The 24,363-nt window shown below is 56.4% G+C and overlaps 2 protein-coding genes across 7 annotated transcripts in view; both read left to right on the forward strand.

Annotated features, from left to right (window-relative positions):
* The first annotated feature begins 1,035 nt into the window (after positions 1–1,035).
* LOC120365291 (filamin-B-like) lies at positions 1,036–3,143 on the forward strand. The gene is made up of 5 exons (XM_074378822.1): positions 1,036–1,094; positions 1,238–1,287; positions 1,651–1,821; positions 2,493–2,732; positions 2,850–3,143. Exons 1-5 carry the CDS (start codon positions 1,036–1,038, stop codon positions 3,035–3,037), a joined length of 708 nt encoding a protein of 235 aa, XP_074234923.1. The 3' UTR covers positions 3,038–3,143.
* Positions 3,144–4,865: 1,722 nt separating this feature from the next.
* Positions 4,866–24,363, forward strand: part of KCP (kielin cysteine rich BMP regulator) — a 37,631-nt gene continuing 18,133 nt past the window's right edge. For 5 of the 6 annotated variants that reach the window (XM_074379090.1, XM_074379092.1, XM_074379093.1 and 2 more), the window contains exons 1-21: positions 4,866–5,105; positions 7,402–7,544; positions 9,099–9,294; positions 9,381–9,457; positions 10,521–10,605; positions 13,258–13,340; positions 13,579–13,672; positions 15,173–15,255; positions 19,442–19,535; positions 19,683–19,762; positions 19,839–19,932; positions 20,249–20,334; positions 20,405–20,486; positions 20,688–20,840; positions 20,915–21,021; positions 21,101–21,194; positions 21,885–22,058; positions 22,166–22,248; positions 22,403–22,496; positions 22,585–22,776; positions 23,180–23,350. In XM_074379090.1, the coding sequence (XP_074235191.1) occupies positions 5,024–5,105; positions 7,402–7,544; positions 9,099–9,294; positions 9,381–9,457; positions 10,521–10,605; positions 13,258–13,340; positions 13,579–13,672; positions 15,173–15,255; positions 19,442–19,535; positions 19,683–19,762; positions 19,839–19,932; positions 20,249–20,334; positions 20,405–20,486; positions 20,688–20,840; positions 20,915–21,021; positions 21,101–21,194; positions 21,885–22,058; positions 22,166–22,248; positions 22,403–22,496; positions 22,585–22,776; positions 23,180–23,350 (2,347 nt within the window). In that variant the 5' untranslated portion in view covers positions 4,866–5,023. The remainder of the gene's footprint in view (positions 5,106–7,401; positions 7,545–9,098; positions 9,295–9,380; positions 9,458–10,520; positions 10,606–13,257; positions 13,341–13,578; positions 13,673–15,172; positions 15,256–19,441; positions 19,536–19,682; positions 19,763–19,838; positions 19,933–20,248; positions 20,335–20,404; positions 20,487–20,687; positions 20,841–20,914; positions 21,022–21,100; positions 21,195–21,884; positions 22,059–22,165; positions 22,249–22,402; positions 22,497–22,584; positions 22,777–23,179; positions 23,351–24,363) is intronic. The other variant, XM_074379091.1, reaches the window with a different exon arrangement.

Below are 24,363 nucleotides of genomic sequence, written 5' to 3' on the forward strand. Positions count from 1 at the left end.
GGGATCTTCGGGCCAATGGCAGGAACTGTGCTAGAATCTGGGGGAAGACGGTGTCGGGTAGAGGCGCCGTTCCTGGGCTCCCGGCCAAGAATGGTAGACTCTGCCCCCCACCCCAGCAGCAGAGAAGAATGGGGCGCAATAGTTCCTGGGCTAGTTTCTGTAGGTCCTGTTCCAGAACTTAAGAAGGCAACAATCAGGAAGCTAAAAGTAGAGGAAAAGTGAGACTAGCGTGTCGGGGATTGGGGGGCACATGAGCAGGACCCTTGCAGACCCTGCGTGGTTGTCTCGGGACCCCAGGAGGGGCGAGAGCAGGTACCGGGAGCAGAGGCAGGCGTGGGGGAACGTTCCCAGTCTCGCAGCCAGGCTGGGCACTGCAGGGTGAGGACCGGGGTGCTGCTCCTCCACCAGCAGGAGGAGCTGTCCAGAGGCCGACCCTGGGGGTGGGGATGGCTCCGCGGGCTGGCCCAGGGGGTGTGCCCCACCGAAGCCTGCAGAAGGGGTGGGGGCGGAGGGGAAGGAGGAGCAGGGGGTGGAGGACTGGGCTGGGCTTGGGCTTGGGCTCTCTGAGGACTTAGTCACCAAGGCTGAAAGGGCACCCGCTGTGTCCCTAGATAAAACTGGCAAGACCTCCCCTCCCCCTACCTTCACCCTCCCCCTACCCGGCAGCTGTCGGGCCGGGGTGCTGGGGCTGAGGGGCTCCAAGAGTCTAGGGAGGCACTGGGAAATCACCTCTTTTTATCTGAAGGCCCTACTTTGGGGTTTTCCCCTGTACCCTGGTCTTCCCCCACCATGCCCCTGGGAGGAAACAGAAAGAAGCTTCTTCCTGGGCACCTGCTGCCCAGAGCCTCAGTCTGTCTGGACCAGGCCGAACAGCAGGGCCCAGGGTGTGGGCAGCTCACCCAGAGGGGTGAGATTTAGGATTGGGCCCAGTGCAGTGAAACCTTCTTCCACTCCCTGAGCTGTGCAGGGAAACATGTGACCCAGACCAACCCTGGGCGCAGCAGGGAGCCTGCTGTCTGGCCACTCTTATGAGGAATGCAGTGGCACTTCCTCCCCGACTGGCCCCCTGGTGCCCAAGCCTTGCAGCTCCTGGGGTGAGGGAACTGTCTCCTAGGACTCCAGTGGGGTCCTGGGATTGGCTGTGAGATTTTCTCAGCCCATCAGGAGCCCTTGTGAATCGCCTCCTCCTACTCCGGTTCTGAGGCTCCCCCAACATGTTCATCTCCCCTTCCCCTAGAGCCCTCCAGTCCTCCCTGTTGACCCACCTCCTCCCCAAAGCCCTCCTGGGTCAGTCCAGCCATGCTCAGCTTCCCATATCTGAGTGCTCATGTGCCCAGAGCTGACACAGCCCACCAGGCACTTGCCTTCCCAGTGTGGGGCCCTGCCTTCCTCAGCCAGGACAGGGCACATCATCTCTCATTTGCCTGATACCCAAAACAGCTAGGCTGGTACCCCTCAGAGCAGGTATGCACTAAGGATTGCACACCAGACCCTGGTTCCTCCTGCCCGCAGGCTGGGCTGGCAGGCAAGGGCCAGCCTGGGTGTGGGGCAGTGACAGCTCCCCACAGAGGCTACCCAGAGAGCTGGGGCCCGGCCCCTCTTGGGCCACAAGCTCCTCCTGCCCTCAGCCTCAATACCTCTGGCCCCCAGGTGTGTCATCAGAGTTCATCGTGAACACCCTGAACGCTGGCTCCGGGGCCTTGTCCGTCACCATTGATGGCCCCTCCAAGGTGCAGCTGGACTGTCGGGAGTGTCCTGAGGGCCATGTGGTCACTTACACTCCCATGGCCCCTGGCAACTACCTCATTGCCATCAAGTACAGTGTCCCCCAGCACATCATGGGCAGCTGGGGATCACAGGTGAATGCCAGCTCAGGGGAGGCCCACCCAGCCTGCAGCCCAGCCCAGCCTGGAGGGCTCCGGTGGCCACACACATTTAGGCCACAGTCTGCCCTGGACATCACAGTCAGTTACCAGGGATAGAGGTGGGCCTGGCTCCACACAGCACACACTCTGTGGAGCCTCGCGTGACCCTGTACATATCCCATTCTTCCTCCCATCTCGGCCCTCCCTCCTTCATCTCTGGCCTTCACTGGCTCCTGAGGCTCTAGAGTCCCTTTCTTCCCTCCTGGCTTCCCAAATTCCTCGGCTCCAAGAAGACACAGTCAGTACTGAGCAAGCTCCCCTTCCCGGGGCTGTCTATAGGATGGGTTGGGTGGGTGTTCCTTTGCAAAGGGACTCATACCCTGTGACTTGGCCTGAGCTCCTGACAAAGCCTGCCGGGATGAGGGACGCAGCCCTCCCAGGCCCCAGCCCTAGGGTGAAGCATGAATTGGAACAGGTAGCTCCAGCCCTGGCAGGGAATGGGGCTGGGCTCCTAGAGTGGCCCTTGGAGGAATCTGGGGGAGCCCCGGATGCAGGCAGTGAGTCCTACTGGGTAGCAGCACTGGCTGAGGGTCCCCTGCCTGGGGAACACCAGGAAGCCCTTCTGAGCAGGTTTGTGCCCCTCCACCCGCCCCGCAGGTCCGAGGCTGTCCGGAGGCCACAGCCTTCACGAGACGTCCACAGTTCTGGTGGAGACTGTGACCAAGTCTTTGTCAAGCCGGGGCTCCAGCTACAGCTCCACCCCCAAGTTCTCCTCGGACGCCAGCAAGGTGGTGACTCGGGGGCCGGGGCTGTCCCAGGCTTTCGTGGGCCAGAAGAACTCCTTCACTGTGGACTGCAGCAAAGCAGGCAGGTGGAGGGGGAGGGCGTCTTCTGGGGTGGGAGCAAGAAGCCGTCTGGGAGCAGGGTGTGGGTCCCCGTCGGGGGCTCCCTGGTGTGAGCCCGGCCCTCTGCCTCCCTCTCCAGGCACCAACATGATGATGGTGGGTGTGCACGGGCCCAAGACCCCCTGTGAGGAGGTGTACGTGAAGCACATGGGGAACCGGGTGTACAACGTCACCTACACCGTCAAGGAGAAAGGGGACTATATCCTCATTGTCAAGTGGGGCGAAGAAAGTGTCCCTGGAAGCCCCTTCAAAGTCAAGGTCCCTTGAATCCCAGAAGTGCCTCCCCAGCTTTGGCCCCAACCTCCAGCCAAACACACCACACACACACACACACACACACACACACACACACACCACACACACACGCCACACACACACACACACACACACACACACACACACCACACACACGCCACACCCAGACACACGCATGGAATCAGACACTACAAACACCTGCCTTGGTGTTTGTAGTGTCTGATTCCATGCGTGCGTCTTACAGCCTCCCCCCACACCGTGCCCCCGGGGTTGGAGGGCCTTGTCTGTTTCAGGACAGTAATGTGACATGAGGGCAGACTGTGACCAGGCTCAGGGGCAGAGGCCGGGGTACAAAGGACCAGCTGTGGGGCCAGGGAAGATCTGTGCATCCTCCCAGTGTGGTTTAGAGCTACTCACCCCATTCACTCTGATTCCTTTCTGTAAAATGGGGAGGGAGGTGCCCCCATTCTTTGTAAAGAAAGTAATAAGCACTCATACCTCTGTGCCAGGCACCGTGTGGTATTAACCCTTACAAACATTCCATCAGTTGGGTGCTGTTAGAGCTCCAGTCAGAGCTCAGAAAAATCAGCCCCAGAAAGTGAAGTGACCTGTCAGAGGTCCCACAGCAGAAAGCATGAGCCCCATGGTGTGCCCTGGCAACCCTGCCAGTCTGCACTCTGAACTGTTCCGATACCCAGCCTTCTGGAGGACTTGCCTTCCAGAGGCACCCGGTAAATGAGGTCACCTTCCTTAAACCTGCTGGGAATAGCACGGCAACTTCCTTGTCCTCTTCTGGCCAGCTGGCCCTGGCTTTCCTCTGTGACCCCAGCTGAGGCCAGGTCTTAGTGTGGCATGACAGCCTCCCTGCCCCCTGCGGCAAAGGCTTAGGCCCACTCGGGACCTGGCCCAGACTCTGGGGCAGAGAAACTACCCTCTCCTCACTTACAGCCCTAAGCTCTGTGGAGAATGTGCTGGGGAGACCTCAGTCCTGCCTGGGCCAAGGGAGGGGTGGCTTCTGACTTCTGGTTACTATGGCAGGGAGGGAGAGCTTTGGTAGGGTTCACAGCTCCGCCCTCAATGTCCCTCTTTGCCTGTGAGCTCCGGACCCAACCCTCTGCTTCCCAGCTGCACAGAGGAGTTTCCCAGCTCAGGGCCCCTGTGGACAGCTGTCTTCACTTCCTCCCTTTGGCCCCTCTGCCTGCTGAGCCAGGGCCCGGCCCTGCCCCCTACCCAGGCTCACCTCACAGCCAGGCCTGAGTTCAGGAGTGGGAAATGGGCTGAGAGCAGCCACTGAAGGGCAGTCTTGGCATCTGGGGCCAAGCCTGGGACTGCGGGGTGGGGAGGGGTGTTGAGTGGAGTCCAGGAAAGAAACTTACAGGTGGAGAGAGCAATATACTGGTTGTCTTTGATTTCAGAGATGAGGAGTAGCGCTTATTGTTATTATTTGTTATTTACTGAGCATTTATCATGTGTCTACCAACTAAATAATCTCACTTAATGCTCACTGCAAGTCTATGAGGTAGATATGGTGATCCCCACTTCACAGATAGGAAAATTGAGGCACAGAGAAGTCAGTGATCAAAGGCCACATGGAATTGGCCGAGCAGGGATTTAAACCCAGCTGAGGCTCCTTCTCCTGTAAACTTGTGAGACAGGAAAAATCAATCTGGGAACCGCAGGCGATGGAGTCACCTAAAGGGCGGGGAGACTGTCGCAGAGCCCTAGAGGGGTGGACTTGAGTTTATTTTCTTTTCAGAGTTCCCTCCTGGATCTTGAGCGGAGACAGGGCTTGCAACCCCGCTGGCTTCCTGCAGCTGGAGCTGCTCTCTGAGGTCAAGACCGCCGGGGCCAGGGCGGATGGAGGTGTCCATGGGAAAGGCGCGCGGTGGGGGTTTGAGCCCTCCCTGAACAAAGCCTGGGTGGGAGCGGCCTGTGTGTCCCCACTCCACCTCCCCCAGCGCCTTCTGAGCCGCGACCAGCGAGCCAGGCGGAGCTAGCATGGCCGGGACCGGGGCCGCTGTGCTGTCCCTGCTCCTGCAGCTCTGGGGCCTGGCGCTGGCCGCGGGCGCGGGCGCGGGAGGTGAGTCCGGGCGCGGGAGACTGGGGGTCCGGCTGGGTGCGCCCCGCCTATCAGCCCGGCCTGAGGGGGCCGAGCAGGGCCGGGGCTGCTTCTCTTAGCCCTGCTTGAGGTTCGCGCGCCTCCCAGGGCAGCCCCGTCCTCTCCGTCCTCCCGCTGGGGGAGCGAGCAGGGTAGGGAAGACTGGAGCCAAGGCAGGGGGTTCAGGAAAGGGGGGTTCCTGCGGCCTGTAGCGGGAGAGAGCGCGGCTGCCCTGGCATCTGGGAGTCTGAAGTTAATTATTTGACAAAGGAGGGGGAGAAAGGAGGCCCGCTGTGGCAGCTGACTTTGAGTCTGTGTCTGGCCCTCCCCGGGGCGGGACAGGCGGGAATGGAGGGCTCGGTGCTGGCGTGGGGCCAGGTGTGGCTGAGAAAGGAGCCGGGGACAGTTCCTTGGGGAGCAGCAGGGTTTGTGCCACTCGGAGCTCTTTCTGCAGGTCTTTCCAGGCAAGGCCGGCCCCTAGCTTCACCGAGGAGTCCCGGAGGATCCAGCTTCTCCCGGGCTCCTGTTTAAGCAGGACTGGAGGAGTGGCCTGGGAGGAGGGCCCTGGGGCAGCAGGGTGAGGGAGAGTAGATTGGGTGGAAGGTTTCAGATGCTGAGACGCCCATCCTGGCCGCCCTCTGTGTCCTTGGGAAGGACTGAGACCGAGTGCCATTCCGGGTGACAGGATGCCCAGTACAGGGATGGAGATTGGAACAAGCACCTGGGGATTGGGAGCCAGTATCCTTCCGCTCAGGGTGTGGGGCCAGAGTTAGAACCCCTGATGTGGGCGGGCAGCAGGAGGGCGAGACAGGTGGGCGGTGCTTGTGATCGGTTTCAGTGGGACTTACTCCTGGGGGCCTTCAGCTGTGTGATTCAGAAAGGTGGAGGCAAGGACGCTTTGTCTTCAGCCTTCTGAGTGGAGGCCTTGGAGAGGGGAGAAGTGGGGATGGATTAGGGGGCAACTCCGGCAACAAAACAGGGGAGCTGAGCCCCAGCTTTCTGGCTTAGGTAACTGGTAAGTGGGATGGCGTTAACCAAGCCAGGGAACTTGGGACAAAGCAAGTTGAATTTTAGCCTCGAGTTCCCTCCGCCCTTGATGGTGGCAGCGGGTGACATTGTTCCCCTGTCTCACAGACCTAGTGGCTGTGAGAAACCCTTTTCAGCCACTCCAGGCCTGGCCTCACTAATGAGCTGCCATGCTGAGAAAGACCCAGCCCTCTCCCTCCTCCTCTCGCGGTTCCTCTTACCTCCCCGTGGAGACCCTCCACTTCACCTGCCTGGAGGAGGGACCCATGTCTGCCTCTTCCCCTCCTGCCTTTACTTTCCTGGCTGCAGGAAAAGGATCACAGTGAAAAGGTGAAAGTGGCCATCTCCAACCCCAAGCCAGACTCAGGGGTGCCCCATCCCCCTTTCCCAGACAGTGTCTTCTAGAAGCAGGGGCAGGCTGTTTTCACTGGATCTGGTGTGTTCACAGCTAGTAGGGGCCTTGCCAGCACCTTCCTCAACCCCTTCAGGAAATGTAACCAAGTCCCACTTTCTGGAGCCCACCCCACCCAATGAGGGGGCCCCCGGGACCCCCTGTCGCAAACCTGGAAAACTGTACCCAGGGTTGGGGACAGGGCAGGGGGAGCAGGAAAGGAATGTGTCTTTCCCTGAGCACGTTCTCCAAAAGTGGTGGCCTTTCTGACAGGTGTAGACAGAGTCAGGGGTCGGGGGACTACCCATATGCTCCCTTGAAAAGACTCAGCCAGACCCCCCCAGGCCCCTGAAAGCAGCCCCGCCTGGTATGTGTCTGTGGCCTCCCAGTGTGTTTCAGCCTATACTGGATTCTGGGCCCTTGAGGCATGACATGTCTGCTCCCCAGCCATCCCTGACCAAGCCCCTGGCCCAGGAGAAGCGGGATGATCCTGACACACCCACCATGGCTGGGGACATCACAGAGCTGGGGCAGGCTGCAGGGAGGCTCTACTCTAGATACTGCTCTTTGTCCTTGGGGGGTCAGGGGCCCTGGGGCCCAACCCCAGACAATCGGGGGAAACTGGTCTGGACCACATCTGTCCACTCAGAGTCCTCCCCCTTACTCCAGACCGTGGCCTCCAGCTTTCACTCCCCAACCCTCACAGGCCAGTCTCCTTCCCTGGATGGTGGGTGGGCAAGTGGACAGGGTGGGGTGCACAGGATGACCCCCTTCCCGTGCGGGTCAGAAGACAGAACCCAGGAAACGTGGCCAGGGCAGCCCCTCACCCTCAGGCCCTCATGGGATTCTTGTGCCCTTCAGGTGGGGCCGTCCCCAGGGAGCCCCCTGGGCAGCAGACACCTGTCCGCTTCTCAGCCCCTGCTAGGAACTCCCAGGAGCAGTGGCACTCCCTGCGAGAGCGGCTGGGGCAACTGGAGGCTGCAGTGGTGGAGCTCAGAGAACAGGTACCATGGAGACAGGGCTGGTTTGTAATGGGTAGGGAGGGCTTCTTTTAGTAGGAAGGAGAGAAGGGGTTAGGCTTGCGGCGGGTGGGCCTGGTGGCTAAAATAGAGCTTTTTCAATGCACATGGAAAGGCTCTTACCTGAACAGTTCTTTTATATTTTCCTTCCTTCCTTCCTTCCTTCCTTCCTTCCTTCCTTCCTTCCTTCCTTCCCTCCTTCCTTCCCTCTTTCTCTCCTCTCTCTCTCTTTCTTTTTCTTTCGAGTCTCCATCTGTCACCCAGGCTGGAGTGCAGTGGCATGATCTCAGCTCCCTGCAACCTCTGCCTCCTAGGTTCAAGTGATTATCATACTTCAGCCTCCCAAGTAGTTAGGACTACAAGAGTGCACAACCATGCCTGGCTAATTTTTGTATTTGTATTTTTTTTTTTTTTTTTTGAGATGGAGTTTTGCTCTTGTTGCCCAGGCTGGAGTGCAATTGCACGATCTTGGGTCACCACAACCTCCACCTCCCAGGTTCAAGCCATTCTTCTGCCTCAGCCTCCTGAGTAACTGGGATTACAGGCATGCGCCACCATGCCTAGCTAATTTTGTGTTTTTAGTAGAGGCGAGGTTTCTCTGTGTTGATCAGGCTGGCCTTGAACTCCCGACCTCAGGTGATCTGCCTACCTCAGCCTCTCAAAGTGCTGGGATTACAGATGTGAGCCACCATGGCCAGCCTAATTTTTGTATTTTTAGTAGAGATAGAGTTTCACCATGTTGGCCAGGCTAGTCTCGAACTCCTGACCTCAAGTGATCTGCCCACTTTGGCCTTCCCAAGTGCTGGGATTACAGGCTTGAGCCACTGCGCCCAGCCTGAGCAGTTCTTTTTTTTTTTTTTTTTTTTTTTTTTTGAGACAGAGTTTCGCTCGTTACCCAGGCTGGAGTGCAATGGCGCGATCTCGGCTCACCGCAACCTCTGCCTCCTGGGTTCAGGCAATTCTCCTGCCTCAGCCTCCTGAGTAGCTGGGATTACAGGCACGCGCCACCATGCCCAGCTAATTTTTTGTATTTTTAGTAGAGATGGGGTTTCACCATGTTGACCAGGTTGGTCTCGATCTCTCAACCTTGTGATCCACCCGCCTCGGCCTCCCACAGTGCTGGGATTACAGGCTTAAGCCGCCGCGCCCGGCGCCTGAGCAGTTCTTAACATCAGTTCTTTCATACAGGTGAAGAACCTCCAGGCTATTCGTTTTGTCAGTCTGTATTTCATACCCTTCATGTGTTTGGGAAATGTTATGAAATGTGTTCTATATAAGGCATCATGAAGAAATATTTTGGATGGGTAAAGATGTCTTTAATTCTTGGGGCAGGGACATTTTGTCCAAAGGAGAGAATGGGGCCCATGCTCACCTGAGAACGGTGATGTTTTGAACTGGATGCTGACTGAGGGGGACCCATCTCTGCTCTAGAACTGTCAAACTTCTTCTCACCTTTCCTCATTTTTGAACCCATCAAATCTACTGGAGATGGTGGGGGAAGCTGAGCCAGTGCCTGCTATTCCCATCTCCTTCCTCCAGAACAAGGACCTGCAGATGAGGGTGAGGCAGCTGGAGTCCTGTGAGTGTCGCCCTGCGTCTCCGTCTCCGCAGTGCTGGGGGCTGGGGCGCGCCTGGCCGGAGGGGGCACGCTGGGAGCCCGACGCCTGCACAGCCTGTGTCTGCCGGGATGGGGCCGCTCATTGTGGCCCCCAAGCCCACCTGCCCCATTGTGGGGGTAAGTGCCACCCTATCGGCCCCCCAGGGCCACCTCAAGGCCTACAGATGGCATGGGGTGCTTGAGTGACACCGCGGTCTCCTCAGGCTGCAGCCAGAATGGCCAGACCTACAGCAACGGGGAGACCTTCTCCCCAGACGCCTGCACCACCTGCCGCTGTCTGGTGAGCTCCCGGGACCCACCTGGATATCCCTCACCTGTCTGTCTGCCTCACTCCAGCTCCCGGTCGCTGCAGTGTGGCACTCGAGATGTGGTAGAATGGGCTCTGCCTGCCACTCCCCACACTTTGCCATGGCACCTTTCAGTCAATTTCTGAGTAGGAAGAGGAGCTCGACATCCACGGACAGTCAGGGGACCCCCAAGCCTCTCGATTCAGACCTGGCCAATACCATTGTGGAGGGCTGAGGATGTATTAGGTTGGTGCAAAAGTAATTGCAGTTTTTGACGTGCCTTTTTTTTTTTTTTTTTTTTTTTTCTTTTTGAGACGAAATTTTACTCTTGTCCCCCAGGCTGGAGTGCAGTGGCACGATCTCGGCTTACTGCAACCTCCACCTCCCAGGTTCAAACGATTATCCTTCCTCAGCCTCCTGAGTAGCTGGGATTACAGGCACGCACCATGCCTGGCTAATTTTTTGTATTTTTCGTAGAGACAGCGTTTCACCATGTTGGCCAGGCTGGTCTTGAACTCCTGACCTCAGGTGATCCACCTGCCTCAGCCTCCCAAAGTACCGGGATTACAGGTGTGAGCCACCGTGCCCAGCCTGACATGATTTTAATGGCCAAGACCACAATTACTTTTGCACCAACCCAATAGTTGCTTGTCCTCCTATGTCACTTCCCACTCTTCCACTGCCCATCTTCTACCTCGGAGCCCCTGGCCTGCCTGTTCTCCCTCACCGGGCTCCACCTCCACCTTCCCCCAGCCTTTTCTTCCTCCTTTCTCCACTGAGAAAGCCCTTGGTTCTCTTCCTAGGATCTCTTCTCTCTGGGGAATTTGCTGGTGCCTGGAACAGACGGTTTTCCAGGGTCAAGAGCATCAGGAGATGATGGGAGTGGGGGTGGGATGTCTCTTTTCTGCCTTTAGATGGAGGGTAGCCCACATCTGCAGAGCCAACTCATCCTCCTGTCCCTCTGACGTGTCCCAACCTGGGCTGAGGACTTGCTTCCAGATGCCCTGCCCTCCAGGGCTCTGATACCTGTGCAGCCACCTCAGTCTGCTCCCACAGGAAGGGGCCGTCACCTGCACCCAGAAACCATGCCCAAGAGGACTCTGCCCTGAGCCAGGAGCATGCTGCCCGCACTGTGAGCCAGGTCAGCCTCCTGCCAGCCTCAGCCCTACCTCCTGCATGCGTTCTGGGGCCCACAGCCATGGCCTGCCACCTGAGAGTGAGCGAGTCTGGGACATGCCCAGGGGTCCTGCCCACTCACTCTGACAGTGGCCAGGGGAGTGCAAAACCCGTGCGCAAGCCAGCAAATACTCTGGCCTGGGACTGAGCCAGAGATCGCAGGGAAATAGGCATGAAATCTTTTTCTTGCCCTAAGGGAGCCTCCAATCTAGTTGAGAAGATAAGCTCATAGCTAAACTACCGTAAGATTTAAGACCCAATGAGCAGATTAAGAGGAAGTGTAGGCCAGGCATGCTGGTTCATGCCTGTAATCCCAGCACTTTGGGAGGCCGAGGCGTGCGCATCACCTGAGGTCAGGAGTTGCAGACCACCCTGACTAACATGGAGAAAACCTGTCTCTAAAAAAAAAAAAAAAAAAAAAAAAGGCAAACAAACAACAACAACAACAAAAAAAAACGAGGCAATGGAGAAGGCAGCGCATGTGTACTTTGCCAGAGGAGGACACAGGAGGGCAGCAGAAGAAGCCCATCCAGGCTGGGCAGTCAGGGGGCCGTTACAGACGATGGGCCCTTTGAGTTGGGTCTTCATGGGAAAGTGGGGTTGCACTTGAAGGATAGGGAGTGCGTGAGGGTCCTCTGACCACAAGGACAAGGGGAGGGAGGTGGGTTGCAGGAAGTCCGTTTGGGAAGGCCCGTGGGAACAGGCTGCTGGAAGCCTTGCAGTTAGTGCAGTTAGGACTTTCTCCTATGGGCAGTGGGCGACATTGAAGGCTGAAGCAGCCTGTGGCATGGTCAAGGGGACGCTTGAGGAATGGTCACCTGCTGGGGGCTAGATGAAGACAGAGGTGTTAAGGCTGGGACAACAGTTGTCTAGGCGTGGAGCCAGGGATGGCTGTGGGCTGAAGAAATGGGGGTGTTTCTAAAGAATGGGCAGGAGCCACTGACTGGCTGGGTCCCCTGGAACGGCTGAGCTTGGGACACTGGGATAGCAGGGCTTACAGGGACATGAAGAGAGCTGGGAGAAAGAGGAGGTCACAGCTGTGCAGGGGTGTGGTACTGGCTCATAGGGGAATAGGGTTGCCAGATTTAGCAAATGAAAGTCTAGAAAGCTTTGTTAAATATGAATTTCAATAAACAGCATGTAAGTTTTCAGTATATCCTATGCAATATTTGGGGCATTCTCATACTAAAAATGACATCTTATTCATCTAAAATTCAAATTTTACTGGGCATTCTATATTTTATCTGGCAGCCCCACCCAGAGAGGCATCTCAGCTGGTAGTAAGAGAGGTGAGAAGGGACTCAGACCAGGTGGGTCTGGAAATGCAGCCGGGAGTCTTGGCTAGAGATGAAAGTCTTTAGGGTTGATGTATCTCAAAGACACACAAAGAAAAGACACACACACACACACACACACACACACACACACACACACACGTAGTCTTCAGAGAAAAGACGCATACACACACACACACACACACACACACACACACACACACACACACACACTCTTTGGGGCGCGTGGTGCCTGAGTCAGGACCACTGCTAACCTATATGATAACTTTGGTGAAGTTGAAAAAGGCACCTATGTCCAGATGCGGTGACTCACACCTGTAATCCCAGCACCTTGGGAGGCTGAGGAAGGTGAATCATGAGGTCAGGAGTTCAAGACCAGCCTGGCCAAGATGGCGAAACGCTGTCTGTACTAAAAATACAAAAATTAGCCAGGTGTGGTGGTGGGCCTGTAATCCCAGCTACTTGGGAGGCTGAGGCAGAGAATTATTTGAACCCAGGAAGGCAGAGGTTGCAGTGAGCCAAGATTGCCCTACTGCACTCCAGCCTGGGCGACAGAGCAAGGCTCTGTCTCAGAAAAAAAAAAAAAAAAAAAAAAAAGGCAGCACCCTTTCCTCAAGACACTACTTCTATCTGTTGTGAAATAATGGAGCCACACCGATGATGTGCCTGTGGGACACTTTACTGCCATCTGCTGTGAAGGTGTAGTAAATATTTAAATCTCTGATGTCTGTCGTGTGAATGGTGCCCCTTTAATGTGGCACCCAGTCCTTTGGGTCTCTTACTTGGGGGCCTGGGCCTGGGGGCCACGGGGCTGGGGAAATGTGTCATCCGGAACCCTGTGTCTTCTGCACCTGCCAAGTAAAGGAATCAGCCACCACCCACATCTCTGCAGCTGGGCATACTGCTGGCCTGGCCATGCCGAGCCCAGTCTAGGGGCTAGGCAGGGCTTCCTGCTGCCCAGGCATCAGGGCTGAAGCCAGCTAGGCCTGCAGAGTAAGCCAGCTCTGCCAATGGAAAGGGAAGGAGCAGGGAGGGACAAGAGAGGGAGAGAGACAAAGGAGAGGAGGGTGGTGGGGAGGGAGGACTGGCTTGGTGTCTGCCCTGCAGCCAGGGGCCTTCATGTTCAGAGCTCAACTGCCTGGAGAGCTACACCCATCTGAGGAGTGCTGCCCCAGTCGCTGGCTGGGGGACCTCCTGCCCTGCCTCTCCATCCCCTGGACCCCAAGAGTCCAGTACCTACTTGGGATCATGCCTTCCCTCAAGTGATGCCCACCCGCCCTGCTCTCCCGGTGACCCACCTGTCATCCTGCCAACCTTCCCAGGCTGTGAGTATGAGGGGCAACACTACCAGGAGGGGGCCACCTTCCTGTCCAGCTCCAACCCTTGTCTGCAGTGCTCCTGCCTGGTGAGTCCACCTGCCCCCTCTGCCCAGGCCCTGTTCTCCCTGGGACACCTGCACCCTGCCCTGGGCCCTGCCTGCTACTCCTCTAGCCCCCTCACAGGCCTCCCAAGAGCTGGAGCCAGCGAGGCTCTCCCTCCATCCCTGCCCTGTGCCCCCCTCCTCCGAGGATGCCCAACACCTGCCCACCCTGCCCTCTGTGGGAGCCAGACCTGGAGGCCTCACAGTCACTGGTGCATTACAGAGGAGCCAGGTTCGCTGCATGCCCCTGAAGTGCCCAGTCAGCCCCTGTCGAGAGCCAGCCCTGAGGCCTGGGCACTGCTGCCCAACCTGCCAAGGTGAGAGCCCCTGGCCCCTCCATGGTTGGAGCCACAGGTAGGCTGTCGTGCCCCTTCTTGAATTCCAGAGCCCAGATTCTGCTGGCCTCCAGTGGATGGGGTGTGTAGGGAAGCTGGAATGCCTGAGCTCAAATTCCATTGCCATGTAGTGCTTGTGTGACTCTAAGTTACTCTCTACCTCAGTTTCCCCATGTGTAAGGTACAGATAATGATATTCCATACCTCATAGTGCTACTTAATAAATGTTTGCTTTCGGCCAGGTACAGTGGCTCACACCTGTAATCCCAGTACTTTGGGAGGCTGAGGTGGGTGGATCACCTGAGGTCAGGAGTTTGAGACCAGCCTGGCTAACACGGTGAAATCCCATTTCTATGAAAAATACAAAATATTAGCTGGGCGTGGTGGCATGTGCCTGTAATCCCAGCTACTCAGGAGGCTGAGGCAGGAGAATCACTTGAACCCGGGAGACGGGGGTTGCAGTGAGACGAGATCGTTCCATTGCACTCCAGCCTGGCAACAAGAGTGGAACTCTGCCTCAAAAAATAAAAAAATAAATGTTTGCTTTTTACTTTGTGCTCCCAATCATGAGACATGGGTCAGCCCTCAGGGTTGACCACTAGAACGTGACACTGAGTCGTACACTAATGCAAAATCCTGTAACGGCGAGGGCAGGAATAGAAGCAGGCACCAGTTATTGTGAGAATTCAGAGGAAGGAAACCGAATCCAGCCTGGGCACAGGAGAGAAAGTATCCTGGAGGCAGCTGGTCCCGAGGCAGCCCTTAAAGATAAAGAGCAGCCGGGCGCGGTGGCTCAAGCCTGTAATCCCAGCACTTTGGGAGGCCGAGGCGGGTGGATCACGAGGTCAAGAGATCGAGACCATCCTGGTCAACATGGTGAAACCCCGTCTCTACTAAAAATACTAAAAATTAGCTGGGCATGGTGGCGTGTGCCTGTAATCCCAGCTACTCAGGAGGCTGAGGCAGGAGAATTGCCTGAACCCAGGAGGCGGAGGTTGCGGTGAGCGGAGATTGCGCCATTGCACTCCAGCCTGGGCAACAAGAGCGAAACTCCGTCTCAAAAAAAAAAAAAAAAAAAAAAAGATAAAGAGCAGTTAGCTTGGTGAAGGGGTGATGAAGGCAGTGGGCCTTCCAGGAAGAGGGGAGTGCCCCAGCACAGGTGTGGCCCTGACACTAGGGGTGGGGGTGTGATGCTGGCTGGGAAGGTGCAACAGGTGATGAGGGGTGGGAGATAGATGGCCACATGGGCGTGGCTATGCTCTGTCCACAGAAGATCAGAAAGGGTAGACTAGGGATCTAAGAACTCACCCTGCTCGGGGCACTGGGAGCCACTGGGGAATCTAGGCAGACATGTGACCCCATCTGGTCTTGGCTCAGGAGAGAGCCCTTAGAGGGCACATGGAAGAGGAAGGCGAGCAGGCTGAGGCTGGGGTCCAGGCCAGCTCCCAGCAGGCCTCCCTCTGCTCACCCCCTCAACCCCAGGCTGCACAGAAGGTGGCTCTCACTGGGAACATGGCCAAGAGTGGACCACACCCGGGGACCCCTGCCGAATCTGCCGGTGCCTGGTGAGTCCCGAGGCTGCTCCTGGGCTGTCCCCATCATTGTCCTCAGGCCCACTGTATTAATGCCTTCATTCCATAGAACACTTTGCAGAGGCGTTGAGAGGGGACCCAGTGGAAAAGACCAAGGAGCTGTCTGCTGGGGGCTGTGCAGGCGAGGGCTGGGCAGAGCTCATCTGTATGCCTGGGTCTGAGCCCAAGAGATGCTCAGCCCGGGGTCAGCGAATGAACTCAAGGAGCTCACAGGCGAGGCCAGGTGTGGTGGCTCACGCCTGTAATCCCAGCACTTTGGGAGGCCAAGGTGGGCGGATCACTTGAGATCAGGAGTTCAAGACCAGCCTGACCAACATGGAGAAACCCCATCTCTACTAAAAATACAAAATTAGCAGAGCATGGTGGCACATGCCTATAATCCGAACTACTTGGGAGATTGAGGCAGGAGAATGGCTTGAACACGGGAAGTGGAGCTTGCAGTGAGCCAAGACTGTGCCATTGTATTCTGCCATTGCACTCCAGCCTGGGCACCAAGCGTGAAACTCCAACTCAAAAAAAAAAAAAGAGCTCACAGGCTGGAGGAGGAGACTGGGCAGGATATGGCAGGTGGCAAAAGCTCCAGGGCGGGAGAATCACAGCTTGACTTGAGGCATCTAGAACTGTGCTGTCCAGTTCATAGCCACTACTACATGTGGCTACCAAGCCCTTGAAATGTGGCCACTGAGCCCTTGAAATGTGGCTGAGTCCAAAATGAGATGTGTCATAAGAGTAAAATACATGCCAGATTTCAAGGACTTCCTATGAAATAGAGGAATGTAAAATAGTAATCCATTATATGTTCATTACATATCGACATAACAGTTTGAATATATTGAGTCAAATGAAATATGTTGTTAAAACTTAATTTCATCTGTTTAACTTTTAAAAATTTGTTATGGTTGGGTGTGATAGTTCACACCTGTAATCCCACTTTGGGAGGCGGAGGTGAGTGGATTACCTGAGATCAGGAGTTTGAGACTAGCCTGGCCAACATGGTGAAACCCCGTCTCTACTAAAAGTACAAAAAATTAGCTGGGTATGGTGGCAGGCACCTGTAATCCCAGCTACTCGGGAGGCTGAGACAGGAGAATCATTTGAACCCAGGAAGTGAAGGTTGCAGTGAGCCAAGATTTTGCCATTGCACTCCAGCCTAGGCGACAAGAGCAAAACTCCATCTCAAAAAAAAAAAAAAAATTGTGAGGCTGGGCATGGGCATGGTAACTCATTCCTTTGATCTCAGCACATTGGGAGGCCAAGGCAGGAGGATCACTTGAGGCCAGGAGTTTGAGACCAAACTGGGCAACACAGCAAGACCTTGTCTCAAAAAATTTTTTTTAAATTAAAATTTGCAGGCCAGGTGCAGTGGCTCAAGCCTGTAATCCCAGCACTTTGGGAGGCCGAGGCGGGTGGATCACCAGGTCAAGAGATCAAGACCATCCTGGTCAACATGGTGAAACTCCATCTCTACTAAAAATACAAAAAATTAGCTGGGCATGGTGGCGTGTGCCTGTAATCCCAGCTACTCAGGAGGTTGAGGCAGGAGAATTGCCTGAACCCAGGAGGCGGAGGTTGTGGTGAGCCGAGATCGTGCCATTGCACTCCAGCCTGGGTAACGAGCGAAACTCCGTCTCAAAAAAAAAAAAAAAAAAAAAAAAAAAAAAAAAAAAAAAAAAGGCCGGGTGCGGTGGCTCACGCCTGTAATCCCAGCACTTTGGGAGGCCGAGGTGGGTGGATCACGAGGTCAAGAGATCGAGACCATCCTGGTCAACGTGGTGAAACCCCGTCTCTACTAAAAATATAAAAAATTAGCTGGGCATGGTGGCGCGTGCCTGTAATCCCAGCTACTCAGGAGGCTGAGGCAGGAGAATTGCCTGAACCCAGAAGACGGAGGTTGCGGTGAGCCAAGATCGCGCCATTGCACTCCAGCCTGGGTAACAAGAGCGAAACTCCGTCTCAAAAAAAAAAAAAAAAAAAAAAAAAAAAATTAAAATTTGCTAGAGCACTTAAAATGACATAAGTGGCTGACGTTATATTTCTACTGGGCAGCACAGATCTAGAGCATCTTCATGGGAGGGTCAGTGTTTACTTAGGCCTCAAAGGGTAAATAGAGTTTGATCAGGGAAGAAGAGGGGAAGGTATCCCAGCTATAAGGAATAGCCTGAGGGGTTAGGGCAGGCATCCCCAAACTACGGCTCCTTGTGTAAAAAGTTTGGGGACGCCTGGGTTAGGGACACGGAAGCTGTGATGGCCAGGTGGGAAGCTGTTTCAAGGGAGCTTCCTGCTAAGGACTAGGGACTCCGTGTGAAGGCTACGGGACACCCAATCCCACTGCAATTGTTACAGGAAAGGAGTCCTGATCCGGACCCCAAAAGAGGGTTCTTGGATCTCGTGCAAGAAAGAATTCAAGGCAAGTCCACAGAGTAAGGTGAAAGCAACTTTAATAAGAAGGTAGAGGAATGAAAGAATGGCTATGCCATAGGCAGAGCAGCCCCAAGAGCTGCTGGCTGCCCATGTTTATGGTTATTTCTTGATGATATGCTAACCAAGGGGTGGATTATTCATGTCTCCCCCTTTTAGACCATATAGGGTAACTTCCTGATGTTGGCATGGCATTTGTAAACTGTGATGGCACTGGTAGGAGTGTAGCAGTGAGGATGACCAGAGGTCACTCTCATCACCATGTTGTTTTGGTGGGTTTTGGCTGCAACCTGTTTATCAGCAAGGTCTTTATGACCTGTATCTTGTGCTGACCTCCTATCTCATCCTGTGACTTAGAATGCCTGTCTGGGAATGCAGCCCAGGAGGTCTCAGCCTCATTTTACGCAGCCCCTATTCAAGATGGAGTCACTTTTGTTCAAACACCTCTGACACAACCATGTCCTCTCTTTCCCCACCCGTGAGAAGTTATTGGCTCAGACTCTGATAGGGCTGGAGGCAGTGAGCCCAGCGATGTGGATGTGAATTCTAGGCATGGGGTCTTTTTGGGTTAGGCTGTGGGGGAGTGGCAGCAGCCACCAGTACCAGCTTCTAGAGGTAGATGCCACGTCAGACCCCGTACTTCATTTCATCCTATAGTAAGCCTAAGAGAACAGGACTATTGCTGTCCATTGTTTTCAGACAAATAAACTAAGTCACAGAGAGCTTAACTGACATGCTAATTTACATATCTGTATGAGTTTCCTGGACTGCTGTAACAAAGTGCCACTTACTGGGTGTCTTGAACAATAGAACAATATTGTCTCACCATTCTGGAGGCCAGAAGTATAAGATCAAGGTGGGGGAGGGTTGGTTCCTTCTGGGGCTGTAAGGAGGAATCTGCTCCAACCTCTGCCCTCGCTTCTGGTGGTTTGCTGGCGATCTTTGGCATTTCTGGGCTTCTGCAGCACCCAAACCTCTGTCTTCTTTCTGTGCCATTCTCCCTGTGTGTGTGTGTGTGTGTGTGTGTGTGTGTGTGTCTGTACGTGCGCACGCGTGTGTGTGTGTGTATATTTTTCCTCTTTAGAAGGATACTGCCTGGCACAATGGCTCATGCCTGTAATCCCAGCACTTTGGGAGACCAAGGCAGGTGGATCACCTGAGGTCAGGAGTTCGAGACCAGCCAGGCCAACATGGTGAAACCCCATCTCTACTAAAAATATAAAAAGTTAGCCTGGTGTGGTGGTGGACACCTGTAATCCCAGCTACTCAGGAGGCTGAGGCAGGAGAATTGCTTGAATCCAGGAAGCGGAGGTTGCAGTGAGTTGAGATCATACCACTGCACTCCAGCCTGGGCAACAAGAGTGAAACACCATCTCAATCTGCAGCCTGCAATCTGTAATTTGTTTTATCAACTAGGTCTTTTTTATCATTCTCTCTCTCTCTCTCTCTCTCTCTATATATATATATATATATATATATATATATATATATATATACACACACACACACGTTCTATTGGATTAGGGCCACCCCACTCCAGTATGACCTCACCTTAACTAACTACAGCTGCAGTGACCCTGCTTCCAAATACCGTCACATGCTGAGGTGCTGGGATTTGGGGGGTGGGCATACAATTCAACCTGTAACAACATCTAATAAATGGATAGCTGGGATTCTAATGCCATTTCCACCTCTCAATTGGGTCCTGATGGCCCCTTCCCCTGTTCACCCTCCCCACTAGGAGGGTCACATCCAGTGCCGCCAGCGAGAATGTGCCAGCCTGTGCCCATACCCAGCCCGGCCCCTCCCAGGCACTTGCTGCCCTGTGTGCGATGGTGAGTTGGTGGGTAGATCAGGGACCTGAGCATGGACGCAACCTGGAGAAAGCTGACCGGTGGCCCTGCTCGGGAGCTGGGCCGTGAAGGCCAGGAGAGGGTGGGGAGTGGCTTTGGAGGAGCGTCTAAAGCCTCTCTTCCCAACAGGCTGTTTCCTAAATGGGCGGGAGCACCGCAGCGGGGAGCCCGTGGGCTCGGGGGACCCCTGCTCCCACTGCCGCTGTGCTGTGAGTGTGGCTGCCTGGCAGGGAGGGCCTGGCTCCCAGGCCTACCTTGGGCGTGCTGACCAGGCCCTATTGGCAGAACGGGAGCGTCCAGTGTGAGCCTCTGCCCTGCCCACCGGTGCCCTGCAGACACCCAGGCAAGATCCCTGGGCAGTGCTGCCCCATCTGTGATGGTGAGTGGGGGTTAGAGTCACTGCAGGAGGGACAGGCCCTGGCCGCAGAGAGGCCCTATGTATGGGGGGTTTGCTTCTCTTGGAACTAAGCCCTTGTTCCCAAAGTGAGTCCTCACCACACCTTCTCATGGCAAACTGGCATCATGGTGGAGCCTGTGCTTCTGTGGCATAACTGTAGGGGGTGGGAGCTGCTTGCCAGGACCTCTGGAGGACTCGGCTGGTCTTTGTCAGGGTGGAGGTTGGACGCCTCAGGGTGACATGAGGCTTCCCCTCCACCTCTAGCCCTATACCCCCACGACCCTGTCATCCCATCCAGGCTGTGAGTACCAGGGACACCAGTATCGGAGCCAGGAGACCTTCAGACTCCAAGAGCGGGGCCTCTGTGTCCGCTGCTCCTGCCAGGTAGGCATCCCATCGGTTATGCCCAGATCGGCCTCATTCCCTCAGGATCTCTCACCTGCTTCCCTCCTAGGCTGGTGAAGTCTCCTGTGAGGAGCAGGAGTGCCCTGTCACCCCCTGTGCCCTGCCTGCCTCTGGCCACCAGCTCTGCCCAGGTGTGTGTGAGAGAGAGAGGAGCAGCTGCTATGGGCGCTGCAGGTGGAGGGTGCTCTTCCCCTGATGGGGTACTTGTTGCCAAGTCCACTAGCCATTCTACAGTGTCAGTGGGGATGTTGAAGCTGGGGTCCCTGTGGCCTGGGAAGGAAAGGGATGGGTGGGAGGTGTGCAGGCTGCATGTGACAGCCCCGTTACCATAGCCTGCGTGCTGGATGGAGAGGAGTTTGCCGAGGGAGTCCAGTGGGAGCCTAATGGTCAGCCCTGCACCTCCTGCATCTGTCAAGATGGGGTATCCGAGTGTGGGGCTGTGCTCTGCCCCCCAGTGCCCTGCCAGCACCCCACCCAGCCCCCTGGTGAGTGCCTGGGCCAATCTTGGCTTTCTTCCCCTGCATTTCCCAGCTCACCCTGACCAGCCTGTCCCGCCCAGGTGCCTGCTGTCCCAGCTGTGACAGCTGCACCTACCATGGCCAAGTGTATGCCAATGGGCAGAATTTCACAGACGCAGACAGCCCTTGCCACGCCTGCCGCTGCCAGGTACCCGCCCAGCCTCACTGCAGCCCCTCTGAGCCTCTGGTGGGCACGCCCCATGGCTCTCACCCCTGCTCTCTCCCAGGATGGAACTGTGACATGCTCCTTGGTTGACTGCCCTCCCACGACCTGTGCCAGGCCCCAGAGTGGACCGGGTCAGTGTTGCCCCAAGTGCCCAGGTATGTATGCGCTCACTGTGCCTGAGAGGACGAGGGCCCCAGATGCTGCTGTCCCACAGCCCTATGGGCCCAGCAGCTACCTTAGAAAGCCATGGCCTTCTGAATTGTTCCAGTCCTACAGAGCTTAGAACTCACTGGAACTCATAGGGTGTGGGTGGGAGGGGGAGTAGAGATTTGTTCATTCCTGTCTGCACCTACACCACACTCTCCTTCCATGCTCCGTTTCCTCTTCCAATAACTAGTGCCCCTGCTACCCTTGGGTCCCTGCCTCTGTACCCCCCTAGGTACACCCATGTATCTACCTGCATAACACAGGTCATGAGCAGACACTGGAGCCTGCCATGTAGGAGGCTGGGTGCTGGGATGCATGGGATACGTCCCTGCCCGGTAGAGAGTCTGTGTAAGGGCGTGTGTCACAAACACAGGTACACACATGTGTAAGCACTCCTCCGCTTCTCCTCACAGACACACATCTGCCTACAGGTGGATGACCTCCAATGCGCATGCACACACATGCACTCGTGTGCTCAGAACGACACACATGCCAGCACACATGTGCACATGGCCGCTTCCTCTGTTTCCCTCTCCAGTCAGTTACCAAGTGGGCACTTGGGCAGCGGCTCTGGACTCCAGGGCTGGAGGGGCTGTCAGGCTCTGTCCACGTTCCTGCTCCCACTGTCCACTGCCCAGACTGCATCCTGGAGGAAAAGGTGTTTGTGGACGGCGAGAGCTTCTCCCACCCCCGAGACCCTTGCCAGGAGTGCCGATGCCAGGAAGGCCATGCCCGCTGCCAGCCTCGTGCCTGCCCCAGAGCCCCCTGTGCCCACCCGCTGCCTGGGACCTGCTGCCAGAACGACTGCAGCGGTGAGGTGGGCGGGGTGGGGCGGCCCTCTAGGGTGGCGTGGTCCCCGTAAGGCAGTACGACCTGGGGGAGTTGCCCTCTCCCAGGCTATAGCTGCTCCCTCCCCCAGGCTGTGCCTTTGGCGGGAAAGAGTACCCCAGCGGAGCGGACTTCCCCCACCCCTCTGACCCCTGCCGTCAGTGTCGCTGCCTGGTGAGTCCGCACCTGGGTGAGAGGAGCCCAGGGGAGTGGAGGCGGGACTCGCGGAGGCCAGGAGAAGCCCGCCCAGGTGGGAGGGGGTGGGAGGGGGTATCCTTGGCCTCCCCCCGCTAACCCACTGACCCGTGGTCGGTCCGGCGATCCGCAGAGTGGCCACGTGCAGTGCCTGGCCCGCCGCTGCCCGCCGCTGCCCTGTCCAGAGCCGGTCCTGCCTCCGGGAGAGTGCTGCCCGCAGTGCCCAGGTAGGGGCTGCACCCCTCGGCCGCTCCTCCCCGAGGGTCCCCCGGGAGGCCTGTTCCTGGGCCCCTTTGACGCCAGCTCTCGGCACAGCCGCCCCCGCTCCCGCCGGCTGCCCTAGACCGGGCACGGCCCCCGCCCGTCACCAGGAGCACTTCTCCCCGCCCGGCGATCCGTGCCGCCGCTGCCTCTGCCTCGACGGCTCCGTGTCCTGCCAGCGGCTGCCCTGCCCGCCCGCGCCCTGCGCCCACCCGCGCCACGGGCCCTGCTGTCCCTCCTGTGACGGTAAGGCCCTGGCAGCCCCTCTCCTGGCCACCCGCTTCCTCCCGCCCCGCCCCGTCCCGTCCCGGAGCGCTCTGCCCAGTTCCCCTGCCCAGGCCTGCTCTGCCCACGTCGGGGATCTCGATAGGAATGTAGTGTCGGGTCAGCAAGGCCTGGGAGCCAGCCGGCACGGCCCCCAGCCCCACTCGACACCCACCCTCCACGGACCTCAGCCCCCACGGAGCCTACTGTCTCTCCACCCGCAGGGTCCCCCAGCCCCCCATGGACCCCAGCCTGCCACGACACCCAGCCTCCACGGCCCCCACGACACTCATCCTCCACGCCTACCAACCCCACGACCACCAAGTCCCCACGGTCCCCCGGTCCCCCAGCCCCCACGGCCGGCAGCCCCTGACCTTCTCCCCAGGCTGCCTGTACCAGGGGAAGGAGTTTGCCAGCGGGGATCGCTTCCCATCGCCCACTGCCGCCTGCCATATCTGCCTTTGTTGGGAGGGCAGTGTGAACTGTGAGCCCAAGGCGTGTGCCCCTGCACTGTGTCCCTTCCCCGCCAGAGGCGACTGCTGCCCTGACTGTGATGGTGAGAGTCAAGGGATAGGGGACTGCGGGGGTGGGGTGGGAGGACCAGAGAGCTGGGTGAGCCTAATCTTCACTGCCCTAGGATCTCAAATATTTATTACAGTAAGAAAAAGCCCTGAGGTCCGGAGCCCTAGCTAGCACCTGTGACCCCAACAATTTGGGAGGCTGAGGCAGAAGGATTGCTTGAGCCCAGGAGTTCAAGACCAGCCTGGACAACATAGAGAGATCTTGTGTGTACACAAAACTTTTAAATGAGCTGGTCGTGGTGGCTCTTGTAGTTCCAGTTACTGGGGAGACTGAGGTGGGATCCCCCAGGAGTTTGAGGCTATAGTGAGCAGTGTTTTCCCCTGGACTCCAGGCTGGTGACAGAGTGAGACCTTGTCAAAAAGAAAGAAAGAAGAGAGAGAGAGAGAGAGAGAAAGAGAAAGAGAGAAACATGGGGTATGTGTGCTCATGCCTGTAATCCCAGCACTTTGGGAGGTGGGCAGATCACCTGAGATCGGGAGTTTGAGACCAGCCTAACCAACATGGAGAAACCCTGTCTCTGCTAAAAATATAAAATTAGCCGGGCATGGTGGTGCATGCCTGTTATCCCAGCTACTTGGGCTGAGGCAGGAGAATCGCTTGAAACTGGGAGGCACAGGCTGCAGTGAGCCCGGACAAGAGTGAAACTCCATCTCAAAAAAAAAACAAAAAAAAAAAAAAAAGAGAAAAGAAAGAAAAAAAGCCTGAGACTAAAGCCTGGATTTTCTCCTGTCTCTGTTGCTATTTGTCCTGTGGTCGTGGGCAAGTTACATAACCTCTCTGGGCCTAAATTTGGCTCTTGTAAAAAGAAACTAGAGCCAGACGGGGGTACCTAGCCTTCCCTGGCTTCCCTCACTCTCGTGCCATCTTGGCGGTTTTTGCCACTTGCCCTCTACCAACTGTAATTTTATTTATTATCTGCCTTCAAATTAACTCACTTATTGATTGAAATTGATTTAGAAAGGAGTTTTATATCATACTATAAATGGA

Source organism: Saimiri boliviensis, chromosome 10, assembly GCF_048565385.1.
Source record: "Saimiri boliviensis isolate mSaiBol1 chromosome 10, mSaiBol1.pri, whole genome shotgun sequence".
Classification (NCBI taxonomy): domain Eukaryota; kingdom Metazoa; phylum Chordata; class Mammalia; order Primates; family Cebidae; genus Saimiri; species Saimiri boliviensis.

Coding starts and splice junctions, on each gene's coding strand:
- LOC120365291 (XM_074378822.1), top strand. CDS start 1,036: ATGCAGTGGCACTTCCTCCCCGACTGGCCCCCTGGTGCCCAAGCCTTG. Junction 1,095..1,237: donor CAAGCCTTGCAGCTCCTGGG/GTGAGGGAACTG, acceptor CCCTTCCCCTAG/AGCCCTCCAGTCCTCCCTGT. Junction 2,733..2,849: donor TGTGGACTGCAGCAAAGCAG/GCAGGTGGAGGG, acceptor CTCCCTCTCCAG/GCACCAACATGATGATGGTG.